Source organism: Nothobranchius furzeri, chromosome 5 (genome assembly GCF_043380555.1).
Source record: "Nothobranchius furzeri strain GRZ-AD chromosome 5, NfurGRZ-RIMD1, whole genome shotgun sequence".
Classification (NCBI taxonomy): domain Eukaryota; kingdom Metazoa; phylum Chordata; class Actinopteri; order Cyprinodontiformes; family Nothobranchiidae; genus Nothobranchius; species Nothobranchius furzeri.
The window spans coordinates 7,811,577-7,829,830 of NC_091745.1; the positions used below are offsets into that span (position 1 = coordinate 7,811,577).

Below are 18,254 nucleotides of genomic sequence, written 5' to 3' on the forward strand. Positions count from 1 at the left end.
TTTCACTATGTTTCTGTTATTGAGAATAAATATACATATATTTGAGTGGGAAGGCTGTGTCATGTTAAACACATACATATATTTCCGTTGTTCTGACTTTTAAAACAGAGAATAAGAGATGATGACCACATAAAGTTTAACCAATCCTGATTTCCTCTAGTGTTTCTATTAAGTTGTGCACCTGGTGTGGTGTAGTAGTGGGAGGGTGCGGAGGAGGATGCTTCCAACCGGCCCAGCCTCCCCGCGGACCACTGAGCCATGCGCATCGCCTGCAGAGTCAGTGCTGTGCATGTGGGGCCCCTTAAAGAGAAGCGCCGACCGCACGGCACGGACTTTCTCCATTGAAGAATCAGCGCAATGAGGAACAGCGCCAACCCGGCACAATGCGCTCCAGGCTCCCAAGGACCGCCTGCCTATTGCGAATCGTTGCACTTTGCATCCTCCTCACGCACGCTGCAGCGTATTTTGGGTCAGACATCAGCTTTTTATTCAGTCACATAAAATTCGTCAGTTGGCTTAGTTATTTTCGTGCATTGAAATATCATTTTCTCGTTTTTTTATTTCCTTCGTGCGTAAAAGTCCCCAAAAGTGTATTAGTGTGCTGGGAAAACTTGGTAATTAAAGAAAACTGTCTGCATTAATTATTTAGATTTAAATTATAACAGTAAAAGATTTGAAATCACATCAGTGGACTTGCGAGGCCCTTTTTACGCACCTAAACGCTTCGGCAGGATGATGGACTATTTAGATTTTTTATGGACGGACTCACTAATTCCCACTAAGACAATATAAAAGGCACATTTCTCATTTCTGGTTCCTTCATGCAGGCTGACAGGTCGGGAGCCCCTGGTGTTTTTACCGGGTCCGCTGTCCAATGAGGCTCCAACAGGGAAGGCCCACCTGAAGCAGTGCGAGCAGATGAGCTTGACCCGGCGGCAGAAGAGGATGTGCCGCAGGGAGCCCGGGTTGGCCGAGACGCTCCGGGAGTCGGTGCGCCTCAGCCTGCTGGAGTGTCGCTATCAGTTCAGGAACGAGCGCTGGAACTGCAGCCTGGATGGCCGAGGGAGCCTCCTAAAAAGAGGTGAGTTCATTTAGCCCGTGTTAGTGAGCAGGCGCAGGTCCCGGGGTTGGTTCCGACGCTTATAATAAAAATATTACACCAAAAAAGGAGGTCAGAACTGGAGGATTGGAGCAAAACTTCTCTGTCTGGCATTATCTTAATAAACTATCTACAGATGTGAGTAAAAAATAAATCATGTTTGTCTAACAGCTGGACAAATAAAGATGTTCTGACTCTGTTTGTCTGAGGATCCCCGAACCAGCTTAAACACATTTATTCATTTATTGTTTTAAAACTTGTATCTAAATGATTAATTTTTAATTCATTTGGTTTATTTTCAGGAGCTGATTTATAACAGAAACGCATTTTGTATCAATCATAACCAAATAAACCTTTAGGCAGATTCCAAGGCATCACTCTTACACATCTCTTTTTATTTGTATCAATACCAAATATGCAAATTAAAAAATCCTTGAATTTCCAGTTGCTTGATGCAGCTGATCGAACCAGACCCAAAATGACATGTGGTCTGCAGCGCACACATAAATCTACCCGGTTTCATGCATATGGATGTAAGTGTGTGGGAGAACGTGGACAGGTCAGCAGAGAGGTAATGAGGGAGTAGAGCGCCAAGAGAGTGTGGCTTCAGCCCTGTGGTTATTTTTATCTGATGAAAACGGCCGTTCCCAGAGGAAAAGGGTGGTGTGATCATCCACTTTCATCTGGGAAAATCCTTCCTAGTCAAAATAATAATTAATTGGGTCAAAATATACCCTGGTGGTGGCTCTGGGTGGAGTGAATAACAGGGCACGGCCACAAGGAAAGGTCAGAAGAGGAGCTGTGAAACAGGAAAGCTCGGGAGACTGCTGCAGTTGTTGTGAACCATGACAACATGGTGATGCTTTTGTAAACCATTTGAGTTAATGGCTTTTTTTTTTACTGGAGTAAAAAAAGCTTTTGATTGTTGGTTGATGTGAAAAAAATTCACAAAACAAGTCCATTTTGTATTCTTCAGTTAATAATCCTCTTCTGACATCCTTTTCCTTCTTTCTCAGCATTCAAAGAGACCGCCTTCCTGCTGGCCGTGTCCTCTGCAGCTCTGACCCACGCTCTGGCCAAGGCCTGCAGCTCGGGCCGCATGGAGAGGTGCACGTGCGACGACTCCCCCGGCATCCAGCATCGAGAAGCGTGGCAGTGGGGGGTCTGCGGGGACAACCTGAAATATAGCACCAAGTTTCTCAAGAAGTTCCTCGGTCAGAAGAGGGTCAGCAAGGACCTGAGGGCTCAAATCGATGCCCACAACATCAACGTTGGGATTCGGGTTAGTAGATTTGAACGGATCAAAGTGTGCCAAAGTACTGCAGAACCAGATCAGGCGGCACGAAACCTTACACTCCACCTGTGTGTTTTCCTCGTTTCCAGTCAGACAACCCCCACCCCCCACCCCCACCCCCACCCCCCGTCACTTTTTATTTGCTGCCATGTTTGGTCTGGGTGGGTATCGTAGGTGCAGCGAGCGAGGCAGAGCAGCGAGGAGACAAGATGGCTGTGGGATCGCTGGAGCCAGGTGTTCTCAGGCATGATAAAGCTTGCTGTGCGGGCCAACAGAAAATTAAAGGTCTCATGTCGGAGAGAGCGATTATAACCGTGGCCCCTTTTTTAATATACGAGCAAGCTTGTTTTTTTTACTAACTGGATCTCCGAGCTCTTCATAAATCCACCTAATGTTCATAACCACCACTCTGAGAAAGCAAGCCCTCGGGGGCGCAGGTCCTGTAAGCTCACACCTAGACGGGGCCTGGTGGGGAACAGGAAGAGCTCGGTCTTATCTCATCTCAGTCCAGGTTTACACCAGTGTGGCTGAAAGGAGACGGGGGGGGGGGGGGGGGGGGGGGGGGGGGGTTGTCATACCTGCAAAGGGAGGAACTGAGCCGAACTCTTCAAGCCAGCACTGCCCTCTGGCTCTGTGGGGTTTGACCTGTCTCTGGCCTTCGCCACGACAGCAGCTCTCAGCCTGACGGATTGCGCTCTCATCGCTGACCGTTAAGCTCGGTGAACTATTAACCTAGAACCAGGAGAGCGTCGCAAACGGCTTCTTGAACAGAAATTCTTATGGATGTTTTCCATGAGCGGGCATGTAGCAGAAGCATGGGCGGAGAGCTCCAGCCTCGTCTGAGCGGCTCGTCGCCTTCGCCTCGGGCGCCTGGGGAAAGAGACGGAGCCAGTTTCAACACATGGAGGAAAGAATAATAGGAAGAGCTGTCCAAGTGAATGAAATACGGCAAACCGAGCAGTCCCACTCAATCCATTATGTCCACATTTTTGACTGAGCGTTGGGCGCGTATCCTTAGACCTTTAGGCCTCAACCCAGCCTGTAGGAAACTGTCTCAGATAGACCTCACAGATAACAGGAGGTAATGAATCAGCCTGAAAAGTCTGACATTTCTGTTTCTTCCCCTCCATGTTTTTAAAGGCAGTGAAGAGCGGACTGAAAACGACCTGCAAGTGTCACGGCGTCTCCGGGTCTTGTGCGGTACGAACCTGCTGGAAGCAGCTGTCGCCTTTCCACGACACGGGCCGGCTGCTGAAGTACCGCTACGACAACTCCATGAGAGTGCTGAGCGTCACCAACGCAGCCACAGGAGAGACGGAGCTGGCAGGCCACCGCCGCCACAGCCAGAGCCTCCGCAACACTGACCTGGTCTACCTGGAGGACTCCCCCAGCTTCTGCAGGCCATCGCGCTACTCTCCGGGCACGGGCGGCCGGTCGTGCACCAAAGACACCAGCTGTCAAAGTCTGTGCTGCGGACGCGGCCACAACACGGCCATGCGCCTCACCAGCCTCTCCTGCCACTGCCAGGTGCGCTGGTGCTGCCACGTGGAGTGTCAGACGTGCGTCCGGGAGGAGGAGGTGTACACCTGCAAAAGTGCGTGAACCAGACAGAAAGCGTTAGACTCGAAAACGGACAGGGTGTGATGCTTCAAGACGTTCGCTGCAATATCTCACATCAGAGCGAGCGTCCGCAGATCTCATTTACGATTTGCATGTTAGTTTGGGAGGAAAATACCGATGTAACCCTAAGATTTTACTGGCTAATCGTTGCAGAGTCGACGTGCAGCAGCCGACTGTAGGTGTTTTTGACGGCCTTTCTTTTGCCGGATGCACTGAAATCCCACTTTTTTCTGGGAAGGAGGGACTGGATTCAACCAGCACATCAAAACCAAACCAACCCCAATCCATCCTCCCACATTTGACTATTTATTGTGCCATTTTCTACTGCTGCTTTACATTTTAAATGTTCTGATCAAGTGTTGCCTGCAGGGCTGTGGATGAGTTAGGAGGAGCCTACCTGTCTGTCTCTCTGACTGCTGTGGAGAACGTTCAAAGTTCTTTGCTGGTGAAAGCACTTACGTTGCTCCTGCTACATATAAAAGGTGTGTTGTTAGTGTTTAAATGTGTTTAGCTGGAATCACTGGAAGCACCACTGGCGTACGTACATCGCTGCATGCAGGGTGATCGTGTGAAGAATGAAGCTGGGCTTTTCGGTTGCTCTTATGGAAATGTCTATGGAAATCTCCACATGTGCAGAGGGAGAGGGAAGCCCTGGACGCCCTCTTTCAGATTCTGCTCGGTTTATAAACATACCATACTCTGGTTTTTTTTTCTAATTTATAAAAGCTGACACTCTCCTATTCTTTCAAGTGTAAAATTGCCTTTCTGAACTATTTCAGGGTCTAAATTAGCCACATCTTTGCTCCACCAGCCCTTTCAAGTGATTCAGTCATGCTGCCTATTTTCCCTAATTGCTAATCAAAGAAAATGACCACATTTACTCCAGTTCAATCCAACTCTTTGTCCACGTGTGCAGGTTAAAAGTGCACACTGGACCCGTGTTTGTGTTTTATCTAAGCGATTCTGAGCTGTGTGAATATAACTCACGACGGAGCTCCAGGCGTCTGACAATGTGGGATCATAATTTTCTACCTCACTTCAACTTTTGGCAAATCTCAGTCAGATTTATGAGCTATGCAGAGTTATCTTCTCTGTAGATACATGTCTCTGCTTCTGCGTTTGTTTGAAATGTCATATTTTAGATGTCTGTACAGGTCTGATGAACGCGGTAAAGTATATAAACCAGTTAATGTTTTTGTCTTGTTGCTTCACACTTTTATTTAAAACAAATAAGGTAAATAAACAGACGTACATTTGTAAGATTTATGTGTTTGTTGTGTCTTCTTCAGTCGCCCAGGGCACACGCAGTCCACACGCCAAAAGAAAACCTCAAACACCTGCCTGAAACTCTGCATGCACTGGGCTAAACCACTTCCTGCAGGTGAAGCTCTGCCCTCCATCCTCCTCCTCCTCCTCGTGGTCTCACTGCGTCACCCTCAGCCGCCCAGTAGAAGTCGAGGGGTGGGCAGGAGGACCGGCTTACAGGTGTTCTGCCTCTGGCCAGCACACGATGACAATCATAATGACGACGATGACAAAGGCATTGACTCACAGCGCTGCAGCCTCGCTGAGAGTTTGACCCCAAATTAGTGCTAGAAAGTTCCAACAGGCCGCCCCAAAACCCCGATGAGAGCCATTATCTGTGAATCACTGCTTTCCACGCTGATGCATCGGTGCAGCACACAGAGGGCTATTCTGCGAGGTATTTATAGCAGGCTGTGGTGCTTTGATGTTGTTCTCTAATTACTGTGATTACACATTATTAGTGCTTATTAAAAGTCCCCCGAAGTATTGAAGTGAATTAAAAGAAGAAAGAAAAACAATTCACATGTTAAAAAATTTTCATTATGGATGTACAGTGAAGTGTTATTAGAGCTAATTATCCGTGTGTGGTGAAAATGTTTGTTTTGGTAATAGAAATCCTTTCCTTTTTACTTAAATGGTGGATTTGGGAAGACTTAAAAAAGTAGATGTCACTAATTTCAGACACCCAGCATGGGGATTGTGAGATTTCTATATCAAATGTGGCAAAAAATAAATAAATGATTAAATAAATGTGGCAAAAATGAATGAATAAAAATAAATAAATAAAGACAACACAAAAACGTCAAGTCAGTAAAATGTATAGAGGTGGATTCTTCTGTGACCACTGAGTTAAGTCAGAGGAGCATCCCTTAATTATAAAGGGACAAACTCTGCCTGACTAAAGTGAAGCCAATGCAGAGGCAGACATGTAAAATGCTGTTCCACCCTCATCCACTAGGGGCTGGCTCCAGAAAAGAGCAAATTCCCATTCACACATATGTTAAAAATGCCTAATTCAAAGCAGAAATAAACATGTTTACAGCCTGGTACCCAAAAAAATTTAATAGGTCAACTCTGGGGGGTGGGGGTTGTAACTTGTAATTCATAAATTTAGACCTAATTAAAGTCATGAATTATTAGGGGCGTGGCCTTTTAGTAGACATGTAGCAGATGAGCTCTCAGGCTAGCAGCTTACCCCTTGTTTGCTCCAGGGAAAGCCTCAGCCTCAACCTAAAGGCACACTTGGCAGTTTTGCTCGCTTACAGTTCCCCCTAGTGTCCTTTATTAATTATTTGTGGTTAAACCAAAAGCAAAACCTATCTCCTTGCTGTGCGTTTGTCTTTTTAACACCTTAATGCAGGGGCGGGCTATCCTGAGCCTCGAGGGCCGCTATGTGTTTGTGCTTTTCCTATTTCAACACGCCTGATTTCAATCAACAGGTGATTAACCATGCTGTAGTTCTTTTTTTAAAACACAGAGCAGTTCTGTTTACCTGTTTTCCCGCTACGTTTCGTTTGCGGCTAACGTAGCGGGAAAACAGGTAAACAGAACTGCTCTGTGTTTTAAAAAAAGAACTACAGCATGGAATTAGAGAAACGACACAGCAAGAACACACCTAAGAGGTGATTAACCAGATTCTGCAGAGCTTGATGGGCTGCTGAACAGGCGAATCACCTGATACCAGTCCTCAAGGACTGGAGTTGCCCACCCCTGCCATAATCTAACAGCTGAAGTGTCTCCCCAGCCTTCACAAGTGTCTACAGGAGTGATTCATCACTAAATGAAACAAATGAGCTGTGTTCATGATCTAAAACATGCCTGAACCAGTAGCTCCAGGTGTGTCAGCTCAATTTTTCCACAGAGTGGCTCGCAAGTCTGACATATTCAGTTTTCTCGCCACAGAGGGTGGTGGGGGTCTGAGTGACACTTCATTAACCCTGTCAAGGGTTGTTTTAGCACATACTGGCTCAAGAAAGTGGTTTAAAAATATGAAAAAGTTGCGTAGTATGGCTTTTGCCCAAAAGGTAGCAGAGTCGCTCAATGGCATTTTTTGACTAAAAGCAAACACCAACCTTCATTAGCATTGGTTGGCTCAGTTAGCTCGTAGCTACATTGTCTCATAGTTTGCTGAGTGTTAATCATCTGCCTCCACCCTCAAATCCCTGCTCTGAACTCCATTTTTGTATTTTCTGGGAGTGACGAGAGGCGTGCCTCAGCCAAGATGGCGGTGGTGGGAACCACCCACTGGGCTTCAGTTCAGCTCTTCAGAAACCCACGGGTGACGGCGTGGAGGGTTTGTTCGTGCAGTCACTGGTAATGATCCTAGTATGGTTTCTGGAGGTTTGTCTTCACTGTCATTCATCGCCCTGAGCTTGATCAGTTTAATCTGCTGGTTCTGTTTTTAAAACAGTTTTCCTTTACTACTTTTTTTTGATAATCTGATTACAATTATAATCTAAATTTGATTCTGGACCAGATTAGAACTCGAGTAAGCGTGTCGCTTTTAGAACAGTTTCATTGTGAACTGGTGCTGTATACTGGAGTGAATTAATAGAATAGTTTTTTTTAAGTGAGTTTCTGTGTAAATGTTCTGAACTATTAAAATCCCACTTGTTGTATCAAACTCTTAGAACAGCCTCAGTTCAGTGAAACAGAGATTAGTTCTGGGTAAGTGGCTGAAAAGAGCCAATTACAGCCAGTGTTTCTGCTGTCTTAAAACCCCAAAACAGATTTTAAAAAATTCTTAGTGGTTCATGCAAATATTAATTTTAAATGACCATAAATTTCTCTTTATGCAGTTATTTACAAAATATGTAGACATGAGCTGTAAATTCATTACAAATATACCAGAATAACAATAAAATTTGAAATAAATAACAAAATAAATAAAACATTTTATGAATGACAATGTAAATATTTATAAGTAAGCATTTGTCTGCTCTGTCTTCTCGATCCCCAGTGAGTCTTTTTCCTGTTAAAAGGGAGTTTTCCTCTCCACTGTCGCTAAATGCTTGCTTAGTACGAGGATTGCTTGATGCAATTTGTTGAGTTCATTATATAAGAAGCTTTTTTCTGATTGGTTTAATGAACTGACCTGTATTGGAATGTTTACTGTGTGAAGTGCCTTGAGATGACTCTTGTCGTGATTTAGCGTTATATAAATGAACTTGAATTGAATTGAATTGAATTTGTATGAACTGAAACTTTGAGATCCTATTTGTTCACACCGTTTTAATGTGTCCTCATTTGATTAGCTACTCTGTCAGAACCATGTCCTCAGGAGCATCATCATTCCTTACAGAGGCTTTAAGAGCACTTTAAAAGGTAAAAACTGCAAAATGTTGATTTATTTCATGTTTAGTAAACCACCTAGGCTTTACTGTTTCACACAGCTGCATTTCTAATATTATTCTGCAGACATTACTAGACCGGTCTGTCCTAAAGTCCTTCCAAAGCAGCATTTACATTCAAAACTCCAAAGATCTGAGAGAATTAACATGGCATGTGTCATTACATTAATAGCTTATTCTTTTTAATGATGGGGTTCTATTACACTGGTGGGATTTCGCACGTAGCTACAAAAATCTTATTTCACACCTCAGAAGGCAAAGTTATGAACGCTCATATACGTGTCTTTCTGAGGTCAAACCAGTTCATATTTCTCCACTACTCACTCACCATATTAACTGATCATACTGTAATATTGCAGATCAATATTTAACTTTATTCAGGAAGAATGGTTTGAATTAAAAAGCTGCATTCTTCTGAGAAGGAAGGGGTCGGTGGGGGGACAGATGAACGTGCCGTGGACATCAGGGTGGACTGAGGTGGAGATATTGAAGGACATAAAGGATGGAGGGATGAGAAGGAATAGTTTGTGGCCCCGGGAGGCCGATCCCCTGCTGCTGCTGCTGTTGTTGTTTCATAACGAACTCCAAAAGCCTTCATTTCCCTCAGCACTCTGGGCTGAAGGGGAGCAGCGACGGGGGCTGCTGAGTCCAGAGCCGGATTCGCACGCACAAGCCTCAGGGGAGGCTGCTCTGAGCGGGGGGGGGGGGGGGGGTTGAGCAGTTTGGTGAAAAGGTGAGTGAGAGCAGGGAGGTTTTTGCATATGTGTGTGAGCTTACCTGCTCTCTGCACACCTGTGGTCACTTGAGTGGGAGTGACACGTGAGTGTGTGTTTGTGGTGAGGTTTTCGTGTGCGGGTGGGGGCTGCAGCCAGCCTCCCCTCAGTCACCTCATGACACTGCATTACACAGATAAAGTAGGATGACCCTGAAGGTAACTCTATCTCCTTTGTCTGCTACTTTGGTTCAGGTAAAGGTGACTACGCGAGTTGGACGGAGGAGGATTGTTGAACCAGGTTATTACTGTTTTTTCTAAAGATATGTATGACATTTTTGTTGCTTAGCAAAAAGATATTATCCATTGTAACTTGCATAGCCCTCAGGTTTATACATCACTCATTTGCGTAAGAACATGGTAACTGAAGCGTGGAAAGTTTAGTAGACATTTTGCTCAAGGACACAAAGCGCTGTGCCGTCCTGTAACAGGAACCCTCAAGCCTCGGGTCAAACTTCTACACCCTGCAACACTTCCTTATGTGGAGAGGAGAAACTTTGATAGCATCAGAGCTGGCTGTAATCCCTACGCCCTGACTGACAGTGAATGAAGCATCCATCCATGGAGGTGAAGAAGAGGAAAATTGATTCAATGGAGGGGGGGCAAATTAAGCGAGACAGAGTTGTGAATACGACATGGGGTAGGAATTTGGAATGTGAAATGACTAATGCATTTGCTCAACCCACAACAAGAACATGCACTGCCTAGAGCTACAGCAGGGCTGAGTGCATACCTGTATCGGGGGGTGGGGGGTGAACAGGGATGGAGGCAGACCTCCTCATGTTTGGTGGCCAGACGCCGGCGTTGAGAACTAATAAAAGAAACAGCAGCCTGCGGATGAATGAAGCTTCACCTGAACATGAAGAAGTAAGAATCCAACTGATCTTTATCACACTACAGATGATCCAGTTACTAAAGGTGGTTGAGATCCGATGTAAAACAAACATATGCTGTGGTTCATGGGTGTTTAACGATGATAAACTTTAATCTATGTGAAAACCTAAATGGTAAAATTAAAACACTATCAACAGTTTCTCGTTTTGTTCTTTATGTGTTTATTTGTTTGCAGGGGCGGCGTTAGGCCCGGCTACTTGGGCTGAAGCCCCGGATGTTTCATGAATAGCCCCGGATCTAAATCGCGGAAGTAACATGCAGTACCAAAGTCCAACAGAGAGGGAGCAGCTGGCAGTAGTTTGTATACAGCCTGCCTGAGCCTCCACCACTGAAGAAGAAGCCCTTCAGCAGCCGGCTTCTTCTACACTCTGCCTGAAACGCATGAGTGAAGATGGACATAAGGACATTTTTTAGACCAAAAGTACAACGACAGAACCCCAGCTTTGATGATACTGGTGTTGACTCAGGTTTGTGAGTCTTAATTGAAAATATTTGTTGTGCTGCTGGTTTGCCTAAAGTTAGCTTACTATCAGGTAAAGTTGTTGGAGAAAGAAAGGGAATATTTACTATCATCTCACACTAAACACTAACAGGAACAATACTCTGCCCTGAAAATGCTTAATGTGTAGCTTCAGATTAAAAATTATGTGGTACAAGACATATATATAGTGCGTGTCACGTGTGTGTGCGCGCGCGTGTGTTTGTTAAGCCCCGGATCTTCTTCAGTCCTAAATCCGCCCCTGTTTGTTTCTTTGTTTATTTATTTATTTATTTATTTATTTATTTATTCATTCATTCATTCATTCATTCATTTAAGTTTCAATGCAATTCTATATTATTGTAAAAATATTATTAAAAAAGATAGTATGTCTACCTTTATGTAAACATCCTCATATGTTTCTGATATTTTTACTTTTTTTTTTCTTTTGTTCATATCAATGAACAATAAAAGGATTTGAATGTGGCTAACCTACCAGTTAATGAACTTCGTTATTTTTGGTCAAATTCTAAAAGAAAAACTGCAGCAACTATAATACCCATTAGTGGGCAAAGTTATCATATATATATATATATATATATATATATATATATATATATATATATATATATATATATATATATATATATGATAGACTTTATTGATCCCACAGAGGGGAAATTTACTCACAGCAGCACCAGCACTTAAGAGAATAATTTGAAGAAAAATAATAATATAGGTACACGTATATACACATAGTCAGTAAGCTAGTATTGTAACCTTTTACCACACAAAAAAAAAAGAAACTTGGGTTCCAGATCTATGCAGGATACTGTGTATACACAGACATACTATGTAAATCCAGTATTGCACAAGTATTGAACACATACTGAATACTGCATTGATTGTTATTGTGTACCAGGATAATGCCAGTACCAGTTAAACTGAAACATTATACACTCTCAATGCAGAGGGGATGAATGACCTACGGTAGCGTTCTGTTTATGGGGTGTTTTAATTGTTGTGAAAGGCTTCGGCTGCTTTTCATTCAATTCATTTTAGTTCAACTCATTTTTGCCAAGGATCAGACCGTTTCTAGGAAACGTTTTATGAAACTTTATATCTTCTATCCCCTGTTTATGAATCATTCATGTTCTCAAACTCAAGGGATGAGCCAACATTGTGTCAACATATATTAGACAGTCGCCTATTTTGAATAATCATCTTGTTTGCTTGATATTTGTTCTGTTAAAGACAGTCGAACAGTTTAACAGAAAGAATAAATTACTTTAGCTTTAATCCAAATGAAAAAGGACAGTAAACACTTTTTGCAAATAAATCAAATTCAGCGATTGTCCTGATAGTTTAGTCAACAAACAAATTTTTTATTTAAATGAGGATCATTTCAAACACTTGGGTGTTACTTTCAACCGACCTCTAATGTTTAAATCCTGCGTCAAATAGCAGAGACACTCGGTATCTTTCAAGCTTTAGAAAACAGTGGCACAAAAAGGCTTTGGCAGCCACAGACTGCAGTTGTCCCACTTTAAAAGACGAGTGATGTCTGTAACATGTAACATCACCTGTGAAAGATAGAATTTTAAAAATCTAGGAAATCACATGGTCTCTTCTATCCATCACTCATTACCTGTATTGATGGAACCTGTTTGAACTCATTATCTGTATAAAAGACCTTCAAACAGTCTCCACCATGGCCAAGACCAGAGAGCTGTCTGTGGACATCAGGGACCAGATTTTACACCTGTACGAGACTGGGATTAGCCAATCTACATTAGACAAGCAGCTTGTGAAATAAGCTTCCTCAACCATGGGCTCCATGCAAGATTTCAGCTTGTGGGGTGCAAATGCCGAAACAGCCCAGAACTGCATGGAGGGAACTGGTCAATAACCTAAAAAGAGCTGGGACCACAGTTATAAAGGTTATTATTAGTAACACACTTGTCAGAAAATGCCAGCAAATCAGTGTAAAACTGGCGCCACGGTGTGTCTTATGAACGCGCTGTGGCAGCATGGCGAGGCAGGAATTATGCGGCATTCGTTACTCCAAGCTTGGTAGTAATATTGCCGTAACGCCAGACTTATGAATGCATATCATGCCTTGGCGCAATAGAGGGTGCTGTCCCAGTCATATGGTGAGTTACTGCTGAGCCCCGGCCGGCTACAATATAGAAAATTAAGGTAAACACAGGCCGTAAATTACGCTTTTGTTAACATCAGTTAAGATGAAAAACTGGAGCGATGCAAAGCTCCAGGAGCTTCGCTCCGTTAGAGCTGAAGCTCAGATTACCAGACAGGTACTGTGGAGGACAGACACCTTTAGGAGCGGTTTGTGAAACAAACTTAATGTGTGTGTGGCTTTAATTGTAATAAAAAAGTAAGTTATGTCCAAATTAAATGGCAGTGCATGGCAGCGCAGAGACCGCCCCCATACCCCCTTTATACCGCCATGGCGTAATAATTAGGGATGCACCGATGGATCGGCATTTGATCCCAATCGGCCGATAGCGCCCCTATCGGTTTTGATCGGAGTTTTCAAAATAGATCAAAGCAGACCGATCAGGTTGGGTTGTCACGGTAACCAGTGTAGCGGTAAACCCCGGTAAAAAAGTTGACAATAATAATAACCGTCTTGTTTTTTAAAAAACTATATTATCTCGGTGGGTTTACCGTGGCTGCGGTGTAGGCGCGGTGACCCTTACCAGCCACCGTATCATCTGCTGAAGTTGCCGGCGGCACATGGGCACTTTGTTGTTTACAATCAAAACTTTTTCGAAGCTAAAGCTGAAATAATGGCCAAAGGAGGAGACGGCAGCGCTCAGGAGGACATTACCCTCAAAGAAGACAAAGTGGGAAGTACGGGCATATTTTGGATATTTGAAGAATGCCGAGGGAGTTTATAGAAGACGGCTATCCTGTTTGCAGCACATGTAGACAGTGTCTGTGAAAGGCAGCAACGCTTCAAATCTCATGACACATCTGCGTGACCATCACCCACAACTCTGCAGTCAACGCAAGGCAAGTTAACGTTAGCATTTTAGCTAAAATGCGTGATCCGAGGATTTGGGTTGAGGGAGAATGCAACAAGTCGCTATATAAAGCAGCTGCAGTGCCGCTACCTGCATATAAACCGTGTCGCGGACACCCCCATGTTGAAATGACGCTATACATTACGGGACTCCCAGGGGCAGATAAGAGTTGGTCTCTCTCCGAGAATAATTATGAATTTAACAATGATTACTGCCTGATGACATTTTCCCACATCTGCAAAGCTCACTGGAAGGACACAAACCGAGGACAATATTTTCCTGATATAGGGTTTATTACCCAAGTAAGGGTAAAAAAGTATCTGATTAGAAGGCTACTTGAGTACTGAGTATCATCTGATCTAATATTTTTAAAATGATGACATCAAACAAACATAAAATAAGAAGTTATGGGCAAATATTGGTATTTTAAAGACTAAAGGGAAAAAATGTAAGCAAATAAACAACATAATTACAAAATAACACATTTTAGGCAAAATTTAGACACAAACTGAGGACAATATTTCCTGACATACAGGGTTTATTTAATTGTGTGAAAATGTAGCACGTTTTAAAAAAAACGCGATAATACCGAAAACCGTGGTAATTTTGGTCACAATAACCGTGAGGTTAAATTTTCACACCGTGACAACCCTAATACAGACCGTTTTAGATTAGGTTACTTTTCCTTTATTCCCAGATTATGTAGTTTGTAGCACTCATTATAATGTTGTAGAAAATTTCTGGCCAATCCACGTGATCGGTATCTGTGATCGGTATCGGTGATCAGCATTCTTTGATATCGGTATCGGTGATCGGCAGCAAAAAACCTGATCGGTGCATCCCTAGTAATAATTTGTAGAAAGGACACAATTACACCATAGCACCGCCACCGTCTGACCACTTATAAATGCTCCTTGATGTTCGGCGTTGTGGCAATTTGGTGGCATTGCTTTCTAAAAGAGGCTTTTGTTGTAATGGATTGAAATCCTACAGCGCTCTAAAGGTCCACCTGTTTCAGCCAGTACCTGTCTCAAGTTTGTCAGAGACCATCTGGATGATCCAGAGGAAGACTGAGAGAATGTCATGTGGTCAGATGAGAACAAAATAAAACTCTTGGGTAGAAACTTTACTCGCCATGTTTTGGAAAGAGAAGAATTCTGAGTTTTGTCCCAGGAACATCATACCCACTGTGAAGCATGGGGGTGAAAGCATTATGTTTTGGGGATGCTTTTCTGCAAAGGGGATAGGACGACAAATCTGTATACATTTGCAGTGGTCTGTTTTATGAATGAATGTCTGGGTAGTCATTCTCTGTGGAAAAAGCTCATTCGCTCATTTTTAAGGAAGTAAGAGTTCCCAGGAAAAGTAGGGGATTAAAGAAACGGCCGGATTTAGTCTTACAGAATGTTATTAATGATATTCGGATATCTCACCTCTGATTGGCTAACAGCAGTTTTCCACTGACTCTGTTTGCTCTGCAATGTTGATATTTTATCTCCACAAATAACAAGTCTAAAGGAGTTCTGCCGTGCTGTGGAGTTGCTAATGCTAATGGTTAGCATTTACTAGCCGAGACGCAGTCTGCTCTCTCCTGACTGCCAAAATCAACACAGCTTTCGCCGTCATGAGCCAAGATAGGTGAGTCCATGAATGTTAATTTTACAGTGTGACGTAGATCTGTGTGGCGTTTCCTGACCCGAGCGTTTCTTTGTCTAGTTTCTATCGGCAGGTAATGCAGGAACCAGGGGTTCAAGACTATTTTCACATTCTGCATGCATGTGGAAAGTCGGTGTTTTCAAAAGAACAAGTATTAAACATTCCTCAGTAAACGTGATCTTTAAAGAAAGAATGAATGGGGCATCCAGTGAGAGCTTTGAAGATGAGTCTAAAGTCTCCAGACCTCAATCCAGTAGAGAATCTGTGAAGGGACTTGAAAGTCCATGTTGCCCAGCAACAGCTTCAAATCATCACAGCTCTAGAGAAGATCTGCATGGAAGAATGGGCCAAAATACCAGCTACAGTGTGTTTAAACCTGGTGGAGGCCAACAGGAAACGTTTGACCTCTGTCATTGTTTACTGAGATATTGACATGAACGTTTGCGATTCACCAAATACAAATAAATGTTTTAATCATACAACGTGATTTACTGGATTTTGTATTACATTTTGTCACTTACAGCTGAAGCGTATGATGAAAATTACAGAGCTCTATCATATTTTTAAGTGGGACCATGTGCACAAACGGCTGCATTCAAATGCTTACACTGTGAAGATAAAGATTTGTTAAGGGAGGTTTTAAATATGGCCTCATTCATACGTTAGCTCAGGAATGCTCCTGACACGATTTTCCAGAGGTTATATTAGTGTTTTAGTTTCACACAGCAGCAATATCTTTGCTGGTTTCTAAATGAGGAGTCCTATCTGTACCCTGGATCCCATTTCCACTAACCCCCCCATTGGGAAGCTCCTGAGGGAGGCTGTTCCCATGCTGCGTAGCAGAGACACCTGCAGTGTTAACAGTACGGTTTTCAAGGCAGCCCATGTGATAAGCCTTCATCTGCCTTCAGAACAGTCCCTCCCCTGCTCAACATATGGCATTCCTCTCTCACTTTTCTCCCACAGTCAAACACACCAATAGACACTCTGACCTCCAGCAAAATCAAAATAAAACTTTCCCACATCAACAACTTCCAAAGCAGGGAAACACAGATAAAGGCCAGAGCTGTGTGTTCTCTCAGCCAGGAACATCTCTGGAAAATATGTCTGGGATTATTTGTAATCTCCATAGCGACACAAGTGTGCCGTTCTGATGCCGCCTTTACTAACACTCGCAATTAAATCATCACCGTCATTAAAGGATTCAAACACACAATGAGGTACTGTCAACACGCGATGCCCGCTGAGCTTCGTGAGCCGCGCTCTAAGCTAGCTGACACCCGTGACGTTATGGTGAGAGTGGGGGCCTGGCGGAGAGTAGGAAGCTGTCAAGGAGGGGAAACCCAGTGATGGTCCCTGTGCCATCATTGTTTATGTTCCCATCTTGGAGGTGGAAAGCATCTCTCACCCTGAAGGCTCTGCTGTGTGTCAAACTGCTGGAAGACTTTCATTTCTGGTCAAAACAGAAGCTCCTGATCACATTCAATAATCAGCTGCAGACTGGGATATGAAGCATCGATTTAACACTATAATGTCAAATGTATATTAATGTTAATATTCACACATATCTTCATGATTATAGATTAGTCATATTTAAAAGATACAATAAGATAAATAATAATGTAACAGTTTTATTACGATTCACTAGTGATTAAATAATTTTATAAAATGTAATTGTTTTAATGTATCAGGCTTTAATCTACTTTTTGCGTGTCTGTTAGGGCTTCTCTACTTCTAAAACCTGTCAGAAACCAAAAACATTGAATCTTTTTAAGACATTCCAAGACAAACCTACATAAATAAAAGGTTTTGCACAGTGAAAAAGTTGTGTCTCTTGGCTGTTTTGCATCTCTTTGTAACTATAATTTTCCTTGCAGTCTGAATTAATACAAATATTTGTGAACATCTGTCCTGGTGTGTTGGCAACACGGGTGGTCAATCAGATTTCTGGGGAGGGGGGGGTTCTGACCTCGTTCCCACCAACCGACTAAGACGTTGAAGGCTTATGAGGTTCTCCTGTCATCTCTGACAGGTTCTCATTTGCTTTCATTCAGCATCTCATCACAGCTTCAAAGATGAGTTGGTCCTCTCCCTCGAGGGTGGTGTGTGTGTGCGTGTGTGTGTGTGTGGGTGGGTGGGTGGGGGTGGGGGGGGGTCAATGTGCCCTCCAAAAATGACTGGTATTCAGAAGTTTGTGACCGACGGCAATTTTACTCCTCATAATTGGCTTCTTCACTCTGTCTGCATTTAGCAATCACACCAAGGTTATGACGCATAGCTGCCTGGAAAACATTAAGTAGATATTGTAGAAGTGATTTAGCAACATATAATTTTCTCTAGGTGAACTAAACAGTGTTATTGAGATCTGCAGACTGTAGCCTCCAGTATACAAAGTTGTTTTTTTTTTCTTCTAACTAATAATGATTCTGGTACTGTGTGTCATAACCAGGATCGCAGGTCTGAGCCAGCTCTGAAATTTGTTTGGTTCAAGAAAACCCCCAAGGGCCCACAGTCTGTGGCTGACACACAGACACACACACACACACACACACACACACATGCATGTACACAGACACTCACATGGATGCGCACACACAAACACACGCATGCATGCACACACACATACACACACATGCATGTGCACACACACACACATACACACATGCATGTACACAGACACCCACATGGATGCACACACACCCAAACACACACATGCATGCACACACATACACACATGCA

The 18,254-nt window shown here is 43.3% G+C and overlaps 1 protein-coding gene across 1 annotated transcript; it reads left to right on the forward strand.

Annotated features, from left to right (window-relative positions):
* The first annotated feature begins 257 nt into the window (after nucleotides 1–257).
* On the forward strand, nucleotides 258–5,275 carry wnt9b (wingless-type MMTV integration site family, member 9B). Its single transcript, XM_015948704.3, has 4 exons — nucleotides 258–469; nucleotides 828–1,081; nucleotides 2,116–2,381; nucleotides 3,534–5,275. The coding sequence occupies exons 1-4, from the start codon at nucleotides 384–386 to the stop codon at nucleotides 3,993–3,995; spliced, it is 1,068 nt and encodes a 355-aa protein (XP_015804190.1). The 5' UTR covers nucleotides 258–383; the 3' UTR covers nucleotides 3,996–5,275.
* Nucleotides 5,276–18,254: the final 12,979 nt, after the last annotated feature.

Excerpts from the sequence above, each read along its gene's own strand:
- wnt9b (XM_015948704.3), top strand. The coding sequence starts at position 384 with ATGCGCTCCAGGCTCCCAAGGACCGCCTGCCTATTGCGAATCGTTGCA. Across the intron at positions 1,082-2,115 it reads AGGGAGCCTCCTAAAAAGAG|CATTCAAAGAGACCGCCTTC; the intron begins GTGAGTTCATTT and ends CTTCTTTCTCAG. Across the intron at positions 2,382-3,533 it reads ACATCAACGTTGGGATTCGG|GCAGTGAAGAGCGGACTGAA; the intron begins GTTAGTAGATTT and ends ATGTTTTTAAAG.